This window comes from Camelina sativa, chromosome 12 (genome assembly GCF_030686135.1).
Source record: "Camelina sativa cultivar CO46 ecotype springtype chromosome 12, ASM3068613v1".
In the NCBI taxonomy this organism is placed as follows: domain Eukaryota; kingdom Viridiplantae; phylum Streptophyta; class Magnoliopsida; order Brassicales; family Brassicaceae; genus Camelina; species Camelina sativa.
The window spans coordinates 6,129,828-6,147,015 of record NC_141891.1 but is presented as its reverse complement, the minus strand read 5'-3'; the positions used below and the strand labels follow the sequence as shown (position 1 = coordinate 6,147,015).

The window sequence follows — 17,188 nt, the reverse complement described above, 5'->3', positions numbered from 1 at the left end:
ATTAACAAAGATTAAGTTAAGGACAACTGTGAATTATTTTAGATGACCAACTATATCATTGGATTATATTTTATTTAGATAACCAACCATATCTAGAAAAATAATTAAGAATGTAATATAAACCTTGCTTTTGTAGTATTAGATAAAATGGACGTCATTAGAATAATATAATGTATTAGTGGGTGCAATTAAAAGTTTAATTAATGGTAAAGAAAAATAATAATAGTAACATAAGCAAAAGGGGGTGAACAAGAGGGGGAAAAAGAAGAAAAGTCGTAGGGAGAGAACGCGTCCGCATTGGAGGACGCAGCAGCCGATTACAGTCACCGAGAGAGAGAGCAGTTCACATTTCTTTAGACATCAAAAAGTCAAAACCATTTTTATAAACCCAAAGTCTTGTTCCTCTCTCCAGTTTTTTTTTTGCGTCATTCATTCATCACACAGATAGATACAGAGGAATCGTCTCTAAGAAATGGCAGGCAGTAATATTCTCCATAAGATGAAGGTATACGCTTTTAACTGTGAGATCTCCTTGATCTGAATCTCGTTTTAGTGTTTACTGTTTCTCTGGAACCAGTTTCTCTGTTGTTAGCTATTTCTCTATTAGTAAAGCTTGAAACTTTTTCTTTTGAGGAATAGAATAGGGTTTAAGTGAGTGAGTTAGTAAGATTAACTAATGCAGTTTCGAGTTTGATTCCTTGATAAATTTATGATTTTTGCTTTGTCCTGCTCATGGGTATAAATGAATCTGACGAAATTGTACACACCTGTTAGCTTTTACTGATAAAAACCCAAACTTGAGAGGTGGCTCTGTAATCTGTGTATAGATCTCTGTTGTGCTTATGGGTTTTTTCATGGGTGATCACTGATTTGGTTTGAAGGATCTGTGGATAGACAGTTGTTTTGGATCTTGAGTGATTGCAGTATTATTTAACTCTGTTGTTTTTGCTGTGTGAAAATATTTAGTTAAAGGCTGGGTTCTGCGGATCAGCTCCTGATATGGGAAGAGGTAAAAGCAAGATGTGGAAGAACATCACACATGGTTTTTACTGTGTGAAGGGCAAGTCTAGCCATCCTATGGAGGACTATGTAGTCTCTGAATTCAAGAAACTTGAAGGCCATGAATTGGGTTTGTTTGCTATCTTTGAAGGTCATTTGGGTCATGATGTGGCCAAATACTTACAGACTAATCTCTTTGACAACATTCTAAAAGAGGTAAAATCTTTAATATTGGTCAAGAAATCTCTTTGGGTGGCTTAAAAGGCAAATCCTTTTGTGAATTATTCTGACTGATATATAATTTGTGTGTTTCTTTCAGAAGGATTTTTGGACTGACACTGAGAATGCTATAAGGAATGCATACAAATCGACAGATGCAGTGATACTGCAGCAATCTCTTAAGCTTGGTAAAGGCGGATCAACGGCTGTAACGGGAATTCTAATTGATGGTCGAAAGCTAGTTGTTGCTAATGTTGGAGATTCAAGAGCAGTGATGTCTAAGAATGGCGTTGCGCATCAGCTCTCAGTCGATCATGAGCCAAGTAGGGAGAAAAAAGAGATTGAGAAACGAGGCGGCTTTGTATCGAATATTCCAGGTAAAGCTATGTAATTCCCTGTGACTATTACGCTTTCGGTTTCTTTGGGAGATGTTAATATATGATTAACGTTGCAGGGGATGTTCCACGAGTGGATGGACAGTTAGCAGTTGCTAGAGCGTTTGGAGATAAGAGCTTAAAGATACATCTGAGCTCAGAACCGGACATAACACACCAGGCAATTGATGATCACACTGAATTCATCCTTTTCGCCAGTGATGGTATTTGGAAGGTAAGTCTAATGACCTAGTATCTTGCTCTGGTTCTAACCGTGGGTTAACCTGTTACTAATACTTATTCTAACATGATGGTCGGTGTTTAACTACAGGTATTATCGAACCAAGAAGCAGTTGATGCGATCAAGAGTATCAAAGATCCGCATGCAGCTGCAAAGCACTTGATAGAGGAAGCTATAGCTAAGAAGAGCAAAGACGACATCTCCTGTATCGTTGTAAAGTTCCACTAATCCCTTCTCCTTCTTCTTTCTAGACTCTTTTCTTTTTTTGTGTCTATAGTTTACCATTGAGTTTGCAAGATAGAGATATATATATGCTCGAACTGTGTATGTAAAAACCCAGTAATGAGGTTTCCCAGAAGATGTAATATATTATGTAAGCATGCTTTTCTTCACAAATGAACGGAAATAAGAAATCGCCACACACTTTAAAATACAAAAGTAAGATTGTTCGTCTTCTAGGCCGTGTCATCATCTTTTCCTTGAGTCTCCCATGCTCTGCAGAAACAGAGAAATAAGAAACGAGTTATATAGTCAACCTTAAGACAAAAAGCAAACAAGCATATCACTTTTGACTAGAGAGATATCCAATGACACCAAAAAAATGATCTGGTTTGGCTCATCCAAAACCATACCAAAAATCCAATTCAAAAACAGAGAAGAAAAAAAAAGTTTTGGTGGTACAAAGCAATGAACACTTACAGGCGCATGTGTGGTCTCTAGACATGGGGAAGCCAGGACTGAAATGGCACTGGTCTGAGAGAGCCAAAACGTCTGGCCTGAGTTGTTTGAAGGCTGTTGTCAAAAACTCCATACACCGGCAAAGCCTTCGCCTCTCCTTCGCGTTCTCACGGCGACTACTGAACCAGCGACAGCACTCGACTGTGGGTGGAGACTCCTGATGAACGAAGAACATTTTGCACTGCTCCACCATCACGTTCGCCACGTCTACGCACTCCGGAGGCCAAGAACGGTACACTGCGTCGGCAGTTGTGACTGCAACCAGAACGCACGTCATCGCGAACGCTACTTTCATCATCATCCAAGCCATGCACCAATATTTTTGTTTTTTGTTTTATTTTTGTGTGGGTTGGTCTTATTATATCTATCTACCTAATAAACGTAAACGTGACCCTATCTTAAATACTTAAACAGAAAGTTCAACTTAGTAACGCATGCGAGAGATTAATTGGTCTTCGGCCGCGTGCGAGCTATTTAAAAACAAAACGGTGATTTAAGCGTTTCTCGTATTTGGTAGAGAAAACGGTGATTTTGGTCAATTTGATGATTTAAGATATTTGGTAGAGACAACAACGTAAATAAAAATTTTTGTAGTTGGCCAAGTTGTGAGATGAGATGGCCAAAGTTAAAAACTTAACACATGATTTAGGAGAATTTGATGGGATTTAGAAAATTTAGAATTTTGATAGATTTTAAGGAAGTTTATATGATTTTCTGTAAAATTCTTTCAAATCCCACCTAAAACCATAAGATTTGGATTACTGTATTTTTAACTAAACAAATCCTACATAATCCTCCAGAATCCTAAAAATTATTAAAATCCTAATTCTCAAAACTGTTTTAAATATTTTGAATAGCAGTGGATTTTAAAGTAGATTTTTAAATCATCAGTTCAATAACAAGGGATTTTAATGGATTTTAAAGTAGATTTTTAAATCATCAGTTCAATAACAGTAGATTTTAATAGACTTTTAAAAATCCATGATTGAATAACATAGAATTTGTAAATTTCACACAAATCACTTAAAATATCAAATTGAATACACCCGCCCTAATGCATGAGATTTGTTTTTAGCTGTGAAACGTATACAAATAATTCAAAAAAGAAATCTGAAACTAGATTCATAATTATTGTACTAGTGTCGCCAATGTGTTATAAATTTCGTTTGAACAGGCTAGTGTATGTGTGAAATTGTGAATTACATATGACAAGAAAAAAATCAAAACAAAAATAAGTTCATACCGAAATATGTTGAATTGTGTAATTGTGTTGAATTTTTTTTTTTTTTTTTTTTTTGGTTTTCTTTGTGTTGAATTTATTCAACTTTGTTTAATTAACTCTAATTACTACGCAGATAATCATAATAGATATTATTAACTTGGTTTAGTGGATCCAGTTGTTTTCCTCGCGTACAGCTTCAATAGTTCCATTTTTTACAACAACTAGTCAACTATTCTCGAAACAAAGGGGTTTTTTTTTTTAATTTCTGTTTCGAGTGTTTATAATAATATAGATGTTTTTTCACACAATTTTTTACAATTTCTATTCTCTGTTTTTGCTAATGCGTTAAATAACCTTTTATATCAATAACTTTAAAATATTAGAATAAAATAAAGAGTTTTTTTAATGAATATAAAATTTTGTTCATAAAAAAAACTTGTGCCATGCTAAAACGAATTGTAGCTTAGAACGGGTAAGTAAAATGTGGCTTTTACTATTAGAAATATTAAAAAAAAAATATTGTTTTAAAGACAATAACGTTGAAGGAAAACAAAATTCTAAGTCATAATTTTCTATCATTTTTTCCTAAAAAATTATTCACCAAACTTACATAATCAAGCTCTCGAACCAATTCTCTCTCTATAGATATTATGGCTAAAGAAAGTGAAGCAAAAAAAGTTTATGAGACGAGTAGACGACACAAACACTCACATCTTGAGCAAAATAGGTTATCAATTGTTCACTATTCTTAAACCCTACAAGTAGTTTCCTTTATTCTTAATAATCTTTTATTAGTATTATTATTATTAGATTTAGAGTATAAAACATATGTAGAAATTTCCTTATATATTAGATTTATTAATGTTGTCATGGGCTTTTCAAACAAAAAAACCCACTTTACATACACATTTATCTTATCAATTTAAATACATAAGCTTAGATCGAAAAAAAATGTGACCTTACAAATTTTTAATTTTTGGTGGCTGTAAGCACGGCACAGATCCTATAAAAGTTTGACTTCTATTTATACAACATTATGTTAGATTTTGTCTTAGATTTTCAATAAAGATTTTGTTTAAATTTTTGCATAGAAAATACAAAATAACATCTTTGCGAAACAAGAATAAAAAACTTATGTAAAACAACACAAGCTAACGGGAAAACTCTGTCTCTCTGTCTCTGTTCTTCCATTGATTGGTGTTTTCTTATATACAATACAAGAGTCGATTCACAAAAGGAATCTAAAATATACATTCATGTACAAAATAGAAAGAGACTTTAAGAAGGAGATAAATGTGAGATCTTGCTGAACTTGGAGATCACGTTCTCGAATGCTGAACTTGGAGATCACGTTCTCGAATAACACCCCCCTCCCCCCCCCCCCTCAAGCTGGAGCATATGGATTACAAATGCCAAGCTTGACGATGATAGACTCGAATTCACGCCGGCCTAAAGCTTTAGTGAACACATCAGCTAGTTGATCAGTTGTGTGAACCTTCCTTGTTCGTATCAACCCATCTTGAATCGCATCTCTTACAGAGTGACAATCAACCTCGACGTGTTTCGTTCGTTCGTGAAACACGGGATTTGCCGCTATATACAGAGCTGCTTGATTATCGCAATGCAAATCCATTGCTTGATCATGAGAAACTCCAAAATCACCAAGTACACCTCGTAACCACTTAAGTTCCCTTGTAGTTAGAGACATACACCGATATTCTGCCTCAGCCGAGGAGTGTGAGACGATGTCTTGTTTCTTGGTTTTCCAAGACACCAATGAATCCCCGAGAGTAACAAACCACCCACTCAAAGAACGTCTTGTGAGCGGACATCCTGCGTAATCTGAATCACTCCAACCATGCAGCTGCAAATCACAATCCGATTTCAAAAATATTCCTTGTCCCACTGTATTTTTCAAATAACGAACCACTCTCAACGCTGCGTTCAAGTGATCCTCACGAGGCTCTTTCATAAACTGAGACAACACATGCACTGAATATGCCAAGTCTGGTCGAGTAGCTAACAGGTAAATGAGCCGTCCTACTAGCCGTCTATACCATGCCGGATCAGCCAACAACGGTCCATCGGAAAGAGCTAAGTGATGTTGTTGTTCCATTGGAAACATTTCAGGTTTCCCTCCTAACAGTCCTGCTTCACTCACAATATCCAAAATATATTTTCTTTGACACAAGAAAATACCTTCACTTCTTCTAGCAACTTCAATGCCGAGAAAATATTTCAAGTTTCCAAGATCTTTCATGTAAAAACATCTCCCCAAGTACTCTTTAAACTCTGCAATTCCTTTAGAATCATTTCCTCCAATGATCAAGTCATCCACATAAACCAACACATAAATTTCTGAGGCCCCTCTACGAAGAGAAAATAATGAATAATCATGGTAAGACTGAACAAACCCGTAATCCATAAGAGATGACCGAAACTTTGCAAACCAACATCTTGGAGCTTGCTTCAAGCCATAAAGCGATTTTCTCAGTCGACACACTTTACCTGGTTCCGTCGTACAAAACCCCGGAGGCAACGTCATGTACACTTCTTCCTCTAAGTCACCGTGTAGAAAAGCGTTATGCACATCCATTTGATGGAACTCCCATTGTCGAGCTGCTCCCACACTTAGAAACAGTTGTACGGTGGTCATTTTAATTACCGGTGCAAAGGTCTCAGAATAATCGATCCCTTCTCTTTGTTTGTTCCCAAGCACCACCAATCGAGCTTTGTATCTCTCTATTTCTCCATCAGCTCGATATTTTATTTTATAGACCCACATACACCCCAAAGCCTTCTTCCCAGGAGGAAGCTCTGTTATTTCCCATGTTTTGTTTACCTCTAGAGCACCGATTTCACTTTGCATCGCATCACACCACACCTTAATTGCAACAACATCACGAAAGTGTTTTGGTTCGATCCCTTTTGTGATTGCTGCAACAAATGCTCTGTGTTTTGCTGAAAACTCGCTAATATCAACAAATTTCATAATAGAAAAATTATTTTCATCACCACTCACGTCGATCTCAGCCCCCGTACGTAAAACATAGTCTTTTAGCTTGACAGGAACAGTTTTTGATCGAGTAGATTTTCTGACCTTTTTCCTCTGTTCTCCTGCAGGTGCTTCTGCAATATTTGGGTCTGCCTCTAAAATTTTATTACGAGGAGCTCCGTCTTCATCGATCCCACTGTCAACACCAGAATGTGAGAGACCAACACTTTCCTCATGTGACTGATTTTGAGATTCAACATCTCCGTTTGCAGCAACAGATCGAGGTAGAACAATAACTTCTGTCTCTTTTTCCAACAAGCCTATTTGTTCTTCACCCGTTGTAACATCCTCTTCTTCGACATCACAACAAATTTTTGCGTTCCTTGTTATGTCTGTTCCAACAAACTCCGCTTCTCTATTTCCCGCTATTACACAATCAAAATCTTCCATTTCCTGTCTCCATGTTTCTTCTACTTTCTCAGTCAACAAAGGAAACGTATTCTCAACGAACACAACGTCTCTCGACACAAACACTTCTCCACTGGCCAAATCATAAAGGCTCCATCCCTTTTTCCCAAATGGATAACCAATAAAAAGACACTTCCTGCTTCTTGACTCAAATTTATCTCCACGTCGTCTTTGATTATGCGCATATGCCAAGCACCCAAAGACTCTAAGATTATCATAATTAGGAGAGACCCCATGTAATATCTCATACGGTGTCTTTCCTCCCAATAGACGACTCGGTGTTCTATTTATCAAATAGACTGCAGTCAACACACTTTCTCCCCAAAACTTTGTTGACAATGAAGACTGAAACAACAAAGCTCTTGCCACATTTAAAATGTGTCTACGTTTTCTCTCTACTCTCCCATTCTGCTGTGGCGTTCCTACACAACTTGTTTGATGAACAATCCCTTGTTCACGAAATTCTGAAGTGAGACAAGTGAATTCTGTTCCATTGTCGCTCCTTACAATCTTGATTTGTTTTCCATACTGTCTATGGATCATTGCAACAAAATCTCTCAAGTTTCTTCCTACTTGTGTTTTGTCATGAATCAAATACATCCAAACAGCCCTTGACTTGTCGTCCACTATGGTTAAGAAATAATATGAATTGCAAATACTAGGAACTCGATAAGGCCCTCATAAATCACAGTGTATCATATCAAAAACATCGGCGCTTTTATTATCACTTGAAACAGACGTATCACGACATTGTTTAGCTTTTAAGCAAGTATCACAAGTCGAAAAATCCCTAGTTCTACCACCAACAGTAGGAAGCAAATCAAAAACATAATTAGATGGATGTCCTAGCCTTTGATGCCACACATCTTCAGCTCCATCCTTATTCATACGCAAAGCAGAAAATTCAGTCACACGCCGAAAGAAATACAGCCCATCCTTGAGCTCACCTCCTCCAGTCAGATTCCTCGTTATACGGTCCTGAATCACACATCCTTTATTAGCAATTTGCATCACAAGATCTGACTCAGCAATAAGTTGGGAAACAGAGATCAAATTGCACTTCAAATCTGGGACAAACAACACATTCTTAAGCTTAAACCCATCATCAAAAACAACGGTTCCTTTCTTTCTCGACATACTATATGCTCCATTTGGCAACCCCACAGCACAAGGCAACATATATTTAGAGTCACTAACCAAATCCTCATAATCTGTCATATGGTTAGACGCACCCGTATCAAGTACCCAATCCATAGAGATACACTTACCACTTAGACGAGAGGTTGACCCTTGTTTCTCCTCCAACAACTTAATCAAAGTTGTCCATTGTTCATTGCTCAACCCTGTGTACCCGTTCTTCTCAGTTTCTATACTTGTCTCTCCACCATCATGAACAGACACAACATTGGCTCGAACGCTCCCACGTCCACGACCGCCTCCTCTTCCTCCTACGCGGCCGCCACCTCTTGATTTTTCTCCCCACCAAGTTGGGTAACCAATGATCTTGAAACACATCTCTGCTGTGTGTCCGGTCTTCTTGCATTTAATGCAAGTCAATTTGCTTTTGCCTTCACTTGCACCACCTCCATTGGTTCGTGCCACAAAAGCAACTTGTCCTCCTTCGTATCTCTTCCTCTCATCACTATATTGATCCTCTCGATCGATTTCACCTTTGAATACACTTGATTCATGTTAGGAATCGGATCAGTGCTAATAATAGACGCCCGCACTGACCCATACATGTCATCATCAAGACCCAAGAGAAACTGATGTATATGTTCCTCTTCTCTCTTTTTCTCCAGTTGCCCGCTGAGATTACACGAGCACCCTCCACACTTGCACACCAACTGTTTCTCATAATTCATCAAGTCCTCCCAAAGCACTTGAAGCTTTCCATAGTAATCAATTACACTTAGATTACCTTGTCTACAGTTTGCAAGCTCTGCTTTGATCTCCTGAAACTAGCCCTGGGCATATAATCCGAAACCAAAAAAACCAAACCGAACCGATCCGAAAAAACCGATTTAAATCGGATCCGGTTTTAACAGAAAAACCGATCGGTTTTTATATTGATTGTAATTCGGATTTCGGTTTTAAACGATCCGAACCGAAATCCGATCGGTTATCCGCTAAACCGAATACATAATTAATTTCTATGGGTTTAGACATTATATTTCTTTTGGGCTTATACTTGGGCTTCTGTACGAGCCCGTGAGATATTAAAAAAATTTAATATCTGGAGAGGGGTATCGAACCTCAGAACTAAAGGTAAAGGGACACACGCTGAAACCATCTGAGCTACCTCAACTTTGTGATTAGCTTCGGATTTTGAAAAAAAATGGAAAACCGATCCGAATCCGAATGAATCCGAACCGATCCGATCCGAAATATAGTCGGATTCTAAACGGATTTTATACAGCCCAATCCGAAAAATCCGAAACCCGAATAATCCGATCCGATCCGAACCAAAAATCCGAATGCCCAGGGCTACCTGAAACCTTGGTCCGTTTCCCTCGGAAAAACGATCCTTGATTTCCTTCCAGAGCTCCTGCGGATCCTCCTTGTTTGTCAGTGTTCTCCGCACCTTTGGTTCAACCGTGTTCAAGATCCACAACAACACCATTGAATTCACCGAGATCCAATCTTCAAATTCCGGTGAATCCACCTTGGGCTTGGGCACGCTGCCGTCCACGAACCCATACTTCTTCTTCACACGAAGGGCTGTTCTCACAGCTTGTGCCCATTCATCAAAGTTCTCTCCATTGAACTGGACTTGTGCGATGATGGCACCAGGATTTTCATTTGCAGCCAATTGATAAACTGGTGCAACACTCTCAATTTTCTGGACAATGTTTTTCAAATCGTTGTTCGATCCCGTAACCATTGCGTGTTTTCAGATTTAGTTATTAGAACTAAAAGTCTGATACCATGTAAAACAACACAAGCTAACGGGAAAACTCTGTCTCTTTGTCTCTGTTCTTCCATTGATTGGTGTTTTCTTATATACAATACAAGAGTCGATTCACAAAAGGAATCTAAAATATACATTCATATACAAAATAGAAAGAGACTTCAAGAAGGAGATAAATGTGAGATTTTGCTGAACTTGGAGATCACGTTCTCGAATGCTGAACTTGGAGATCACGTTCTCGAATAACAACTTAAAATCACATCTTTTTAGTAACATACTGTGGAAGTCCCCGATAGCCAGCCATTCACACAGTCTGTTTTCGTAACAATAATAATTAAAGACCCTTAATAAAAAAAGAACCACTAACTAAAAGAGGAATAAAGTTAAATTACCTCGGGAATGCCAGAATGGCCCGTTACATATTGAATATCATGAACAGATAACGACGACGTACTAATAATCATGTACATAATATATGTTACGGGTTAATCTATTCTCATCTAAACAATAATCTAATTTATGTTTCATGCATATTCAATTACAATATATGAGTCCACTTTGTTCTTTTTATTCTTTTTGTTTTGTTTGTTTTGACTTTTGATAATGCTATATATATGAGTCTACTTTCACGGAAGAAAAAACAAACCAAGAGGAAGAAGTTCACTAGCAGTCGCAGCGATGAAGAGTGAACACATGAACCTGCTCCTTCCTTCATTTGAAACGGACCAAGAGGAACACGATGAACGCAAGACGACAGAAAACGGAGGCATTGGTGGCGACGACGTCTGGAGGTTCAAAGGCAACAAAGCGGCCAAGGAAGCAGCTAGTGTTGGAATGAAAGGTACCCTTGCTACTTGCTAGGCTATTCGACTGCTGCAGCAAAGACGTCCAAAAGACCATTTTGCCTCTGGGCCACGGCGATCCTTCCGTCTACCCTTGCTTCCGCACTTCAGCTGATGCCGAGGAGGCGGTGGTTGAATCCTTACTGTCTGGCGCCGCCAACTCTTATGCCCCGGGGGTCGGTATTTTACCGGCCAGGAGGTAATATATTAGTTACTATATATGACAAAGTTGATCTAAGTTCTTTAATTATTAGTATGTTAAGTGAATATGCCTTGTGTTTGTGCTTAGTTTTCCACAAAAAGAATTCCGATAAAAAGTACATTAGTTTTATAGTTAGTTTGATGTTACGTTGAAGTGTTGAACCAAACACAATATTAACAAGAAAACACATTAAATTAAATTAATAATTGGATCTGAAAGAAAAAGAAAACGCAATACAGGCCAGTGTTTGAAAAAGGCGGTTAGACGGAACTTGCTCAGGCAACGCACCTACAATTTTGAGATATTATAGATCTAGATGTTTTATAACAATTATAGTTTCATTTTCCAAAATTGTATATCACAAAAATTCTATTATATTTGCTGTAACATGTGCAACTATGCTTATATAAACTTAGGGCGGTTGCAAATTATCTGAACCGGGACCTTCCACATAAGATGAAATCAGATGATATATTTATAACGGTGGGTTGTTGCCAAGGGATAGAGACAATGTTTAATGCCCTCGTCCGACCCAAGGCCAATATCTTGCTCCCGACTCTTATCTATCCCCTCTACAACAGTCACGCAGTCCATAGCCTAGTCGAGATTCGTAAGTATGGTCTCCTTCCAGATTTAGACTGGGAAATAGATCTTCAAGGCGTCGAAGCCTTAGCAGACGAAAACACCATTGCTATGGTGATAATTAATCCTCACAACCCATGTGGAAATGTCTATACATATGAACATCTAAAGAAGGTACGTGAAAGCTGAAGCTATCTTAGGATTAACTTAAATGTTTTGAACAAAAGTTCTGTTATGTTCATATTTTTATTATGAACTATATATAGGTGGCTGAGGTGTCTAAAAAGCTAGGAATAATGGTAATTTCTGATGAAGTTTATAACCAAACTATTTATGGAGAGAATAAATTTGTCCCAATGGGGATATTTTCACCTATTGCTCCTGTGATTACACTGGGGTCCATATCCAAGGGATGGCTCGTTCCCGGCTGGCGAATAGGCTGGATCGCAGTGAATGATCCCAACAACGTTTTCAAAACAACTGGGGTGGGTTTTTCAATCTCTTAATCATCATAAATTATTAGAACTTAGAAGTAAACATTGTCCTATTTGGACATGGTAAAAGATTTTGTAGCCGTAGCAGTGCCGGTGATAGGGAGGTGCAATGGGACCACTTTAAATTAATATAAAATAGTGTATTTTAAGACCCAAAAAAAAATTATATGTAATTTAGGTCAATTTTTCAAAAAATGAACAGAAACTCTTACAATTTTTTCGATTTTTACACTGGCCTGGCCGTGAGTCTAATTGAACATGAAACAATACTTTCTCGTCAATAGGTCGTTCAATCCATCAAGGAACATGTCGACATAAGTCCTGATCCATCAACAATTCTACAGGTTTTTCTTATGATACTTAATGATCCATGACACGTGCACAAATGCAATAGCTAATGTGTTGCCTTGTTTAATTGGAAGTTTGCACTTCCAAACATCTTGGAGAAGACAAAGAAAGATTTCTTCGAAAAGAATAATTCGATCCTACGTCAAAACGTAGATTTGGCATTCGATGCTCTCAAGGACATTCCTTGCCTCACCTGCCCCAAGAAACCCGAATCGTGTACTTACTTAGTGGTACCAATTTCTCTTTATCAAATACCAGGGGCGGACCTACGGCAACCAAGGTGGTGGCAGCTGCCACCAGTAAAAAAAAAATATATATGAGTTTTTATTAGTTTTTTTATAAATGTAAATAATTGCCACCACCAAAAACAAAAAAGCTGCCCCCATCATCGAAAGCAAAATTAACTTTTGTTTCAATGGTCCAACCATCTTTTGTTTAAACCTTTTAGAAGGCCAAAAGCCCACATTATTAATATTTTAAAATAAATAAAAGCCTAATTTGTAAACTAAAACTAATTAGCTTTACAAATTAAAACCCTAAACTAATTTTTTGTCGTCTCTCTTTCACGTCCTAGCGTTTTGCAGAGGAAAAAACAGAAAACTGGTAAATTATTTTTTCTTTGCTCCTTTATAACTGTTTATCAACAGTTCGACACTTTTATTGTTTGGTTTATATTATTTCAGAACGATAAAACATTATAAGTGTATTTGAATTACTGTTTTTTATTGGCAGATATATGTTTAATCGATGGTTATGCTTTTTTTTTTTTTTTTTGGCAAACACTGATGATTATGCTTTTATGGAATTTTTTTTCATAATTCAATGAATATAAAATTCATCATTTTTGAGAGATAGTTTAATGTATTCTTTAAGTAGTTTATTTTACTGAATTCCTGTGATGACTGTCGACTGTGGTGATAAATTATTGTATTTTTTTCTAATTTTTAACTAGTGAAATATTTTTGTTTTATAGATAAATTACCAATATGCAACGATTTTTCAAACCAATTTCTGGTTCAACGTCCAACACCAATGTCGATGATTTGCCATGGGATCCTGCTGAGAGGAAAGAGATAATGAGTTATCATCCGAATGAAAGAGACAAGATAAGACGCAGATATCTTGTTAGAGGTCCATGTCAACCTTATGATCATCCTTTTAAAAAAACAAAGATGAGTAATGCAATGAGGCGATTTAATCCAGCTTGGTTTGAGAAGTATGGTACTTGGCTAGAGTATAGTGTATCAACAGAGAGAGCTTTTTGTTTGTGTTGCTACTTATTTAAAGATGATGTACGAAAGAAAGGTGGGAATGATGCGTTTGTGAAAGAAGGGTTTTGTACTTGGAATAAGCCTGACAGGTTAGACACTCATATGGGTAAATCATCCAACAGTTCTCATTGTTGTGCTGCTGAAAAGTGTGATAACTTGATGAAGCAAGGTCAGTCTATTGTGCATGCCTTGTTTAAGCAAGACGATTTGGTGAAGAAGGAGTATCACATTCGTTTAAATGCTTCAATTGATGTTTCCAGATATTTGTTGCGACAAGGATTGTCTTTTTGTGGTCACGATGAGTCAGAAGAATCTGCCAATAGAGGAAATTTCTTGCAACTCGTGAAATACACATGAGAACAAAATGATGCTATAAGTAAGGTTATTTTGAATAATGCTCCAAAAAATAACCAGATGATTTCTCCAAAGATTCAGAAAGAGATCGTGAATTGTTTTGCAGAAGAAGTAGTGAAGTCAATTATTGAAGAAATTGATTATGGTGTGTTTGGTCTGTTAGTTGATGAGTCTGCAGATATATCTCACAAAGAACAAATGGCTGTTGTATTCCGATTTGTTGATAAGAGCGGAGCAGTGAAAGAAAGGTTTATTGGAGTTGTTCATGTAAAAGAAACGTCATCTGCATCTTTGAAGTCTGCTATTGATAATTTGTTTACTAAATACGGGTTGAGCCTGAAAAGGCTGCGAGGGCAAGGCTATGATGGAGCAAGCAACATGAAGGGGGAATTTAATGGCTTGAGAGCATTGGTTGTTAGAGAAAATAATGCTGCTTATTATGTTCATTGCTTTGCTCATCAACTCCAGTTGGTGGTGGTTGCTATCGCTAAAAAACACTTTGAGGTTGGTGATTTTTTTGATATGATTTCTACATTATTGAATGTAGTTGGAGCTTCTTGCAAAAGGCAAGATATGATTCGAGAAAATTATCGAAGAAAAGTGCAGGAAGGAATTAGTAGAGGTGAGATTAACACTGGTACAGGATTGAATCAAGAAATTTCGCTTCAAAGACCTGGAAATACTCGATGGGGTTCTCATCAGAAAACATTGGAACGATTAGTTGAGTTGTTTTCTACTATCATTGAGGTTCTTGAGTATATCCAAAATGAAGGCGTTGAAGACTCCAAAAAACGTCAAGCCTATGGTCTTCTCAAGTACTTTCACACTTTTGATTGTGTGTTCTACATGCAACTAATGCTACTTATTTTGGGATTAACTGAGAATTTGTCAATGGCTTTGCAAAGGAAAGATCAAGATATTTTGAATGCCATGTCATTGGTGGAATCTACTAAGGGAGAATTGCAAAAGCTTAGGGATAATGGATGGGATTCACTTATGAATAAAGTTTCATCTTTTTGCGAGAAACATAATGCTGAAATGCTTGTCATGGAAGACGTCTTTGTTGATCTAAGGAAACCAAGAAGGAAAACCAATATAACCAACTTGCATCATTATAAGGTTAACTGCTTCTACACTATTCTAGACTTACAGCTTCAGGAGTTCAATGATCATTTTACGGAGGTAAACACTGATCTACTTATATGTATGGCTTCTTTAAGTCCTCTTGATTCATTTTGCGAGTTTGACAAGGAAAAGTTGGTGAAGTTGGTTAAGTTTTATCCAGATGACTTTAGTTATGGGGAGACTTTGTGTCTTGAGCAGCATCTTGATATCTACATTGACAATGTACGCAGAGATGAAAGATTTAAAAACTTGAAAAGTCTTGGAGATCTTTCTTGTTTAATGGTAAAAACCCAAAAGCATCTTGCACATCCTTTGGTTTACAGGCTTCTGAAGTTGGTCTTAACTTTACCAGTTGCAACAGCAAGTGTTGAGAGATGTTTTTCGGCAATGAAATTGGTGAAGACGACTACACGCAATAGAATTGGAGACCAGTTTCTAAGTGATTGTCTTGTTTGCTATATTGAAAAAGAGTTACTTGATTCTGTCACAAATAAAAAAGTGATAGAAAGGTTTCAGATGTTGAATGAGCGTAGGGTAGTTTTATAAGATATTTGAGAGTTTTCATATGACAATTTTATATGTGATTTAAGATATTAATATTTAAATTTTTGTTATATATTTGCCCCCAGCGAATAAATTTTCTAGGTCCGCCACTGTCAAATACTACAACTTTTCTAAACTATTAATTTTATTACAAAGAGAGTGATCTTGATTCTTGGCATAAAAAAAGATAAAAACGATTACAATAGATTTTCTTAAGTATCTAACACCAATATTTTGTTATGTAACCGAAACATCACTAGTAATGAATGTTACGTACACACCACACAACAACAAAAAATCATATATAAGATCCCAACGTAGATTATATATATTGCAGACAAAATTGGATCTATCCCTCTTGGAGGATATCACGAATTGATTTTGATTTCTGCATGAAGCTGGCCCGAGAGGAGAATCTCGTCCTTCTACCTGGTAATAATCAATATTATTTACATTGTACAATATTTTCAGGTATTTTAATTTTTATACATGTAAAATGTATAGGGATATATATGGGCTGATTTGGAATATAATGCAGGGGAGGTACTAGGACTAAAGAATTGGGTGAGACTCTCAATCGGAGTGGAGAGGTCGATGCTAGAAGATGCTTTCATGAGGCTCAAAGGCTTCTATGCTCGCCATATTAAAACACAACTCACTTAAAAACTCAGCATCATTCTCGGAACCAGACACCCTATCTTTCTGTATTTTTGTACTATTTCTCTGTTTGTTTACTTTTTGGATTGTGTTCGGAACTTTGGCTTTCTGTGTGCGTGATTTATCTTGACCGTTGGAACGTCGTTTTATCTTTGGAATATCCAGATTAGTCTTCTTTTCTTATTTCTCTTGACCCTTTATATCAAAAGAAAAAAATGATAAGTCATATAATACAATTTTGACTTGCGGCAAGTTTATCAAAACAAATAAAATAAATATAACAAAGAAATTGAACGTATCAAAAATTTTACATGTAACTTTTATATTATTTACCACCAATTATCTCATAATATAAATTATATCCAATATTCCTATAAAAAAATTCACAGATTTCACAAAACATTTTACAAATTTTGTAATTATGTCGATCTAAATTTCCGTTTCGAAGAGAAAATAAAATTGGTTTTCGAAAATTGTAAACCGAAGTTTATGTCAAATCATTCAACTAAGTTTTAGGTTGTATTAGTAATAATTTAATTCGTATAATCGTATGTAAAAACATAAAAAGTCCAAAATTACAAATAATTACAGTATAATATTCAG

At 36.7% G+C, this 17,188-nt stretch overlaps 2 protein-coding genes and 2 pseudogenes across 5 annotated transcripts; 3 read left to right on the top strand and 1 right to left on the bottom strand.

Annotated features, from left to right (window-relative positions):
- Positions 1-18: 18 nt before the first annotated feature.
- Positions 19-2,271, top strand: LOC104730506 (putative protein phosphatase 2C 58). The gene is made up of 5 exons (XM_010449682.2): positions 19-505; positions 967-1,215; positions 1,319-1,595; positions 1,673-1,827; positions 1,924-2,271. Exons 1-5 carry the CDS (start codon positions 473-475, stop codon positions 2,059-2,061), a joined length of 852 nt encoding a protein of 283 aa, XP_010447984.2. The 5' UTR covers positions 19-472; the 3' UTR covers positions 2,062-2,271.
- Positions 2,182-2,959, bottom strand: LOC104730507 (uncharacterized; annotated as a pseudogene). The gene is made up of 2 exons (XR_015575313.1): positions 2,533-2,959; positions 2,182-2,328 (listed from the first exon to the last, which is right to left on the bottom strand). The product of XR_015575313.1 is annotated as an uncharacterized LOC104730507 (transcript).
- A 7,886-nt stretch (positions 2,960-10,845) lies between these two features.
- LOC104733251 (S-alkyl-thiohydroximate lyase SUR1-like) lies at positions 10,846-16,591 on the top strand (annotated as a pseudogene). Its single transcript, XR_015575171.1, has 7 exons — positions 10,846-11,208; positions 11,628-11,967; positions 12,060-12,278; positions 12,572-12,631; positions 12,710-12,865; positions 16,266-16,360; positions 16,467-16,591. The product of XR_015575171.1 is annotated as an S-alkyl-thiohydroximate lyase SUR1-like (transcript).
- Positions 13,685-15,931, top strand: LOC147930216 (uncharacterized). Of its 2 annotated transcripts, XM_087479454.1 has the most exons (3): positions 13,808-13,856; positions 13,965-14,282; positions 14,454-15,931. In XM_087479454.1, exon 3 carries the CDS (start codon positions 14,459-14,461, stop codon positions 15,929-15,931), a length of 1,473 nt encoding a protein of 490 aa, XP_087335580.1. In that variant the 5' UTR covers positions 13,808-13,856; positions 13,965-14,282; positions 14,454-14,458. The 2 variants fall into 2 exon arrangements, with proteins under 2 accessions (XP_087335581.1, XP_087335580.1); XM_087479455.1 differs by having other exon boundaries at positions 13,685-14,075; positions 14,184-15,931.
- Positions 16,592-17,188: the final 597 nt, after the last annotated feature.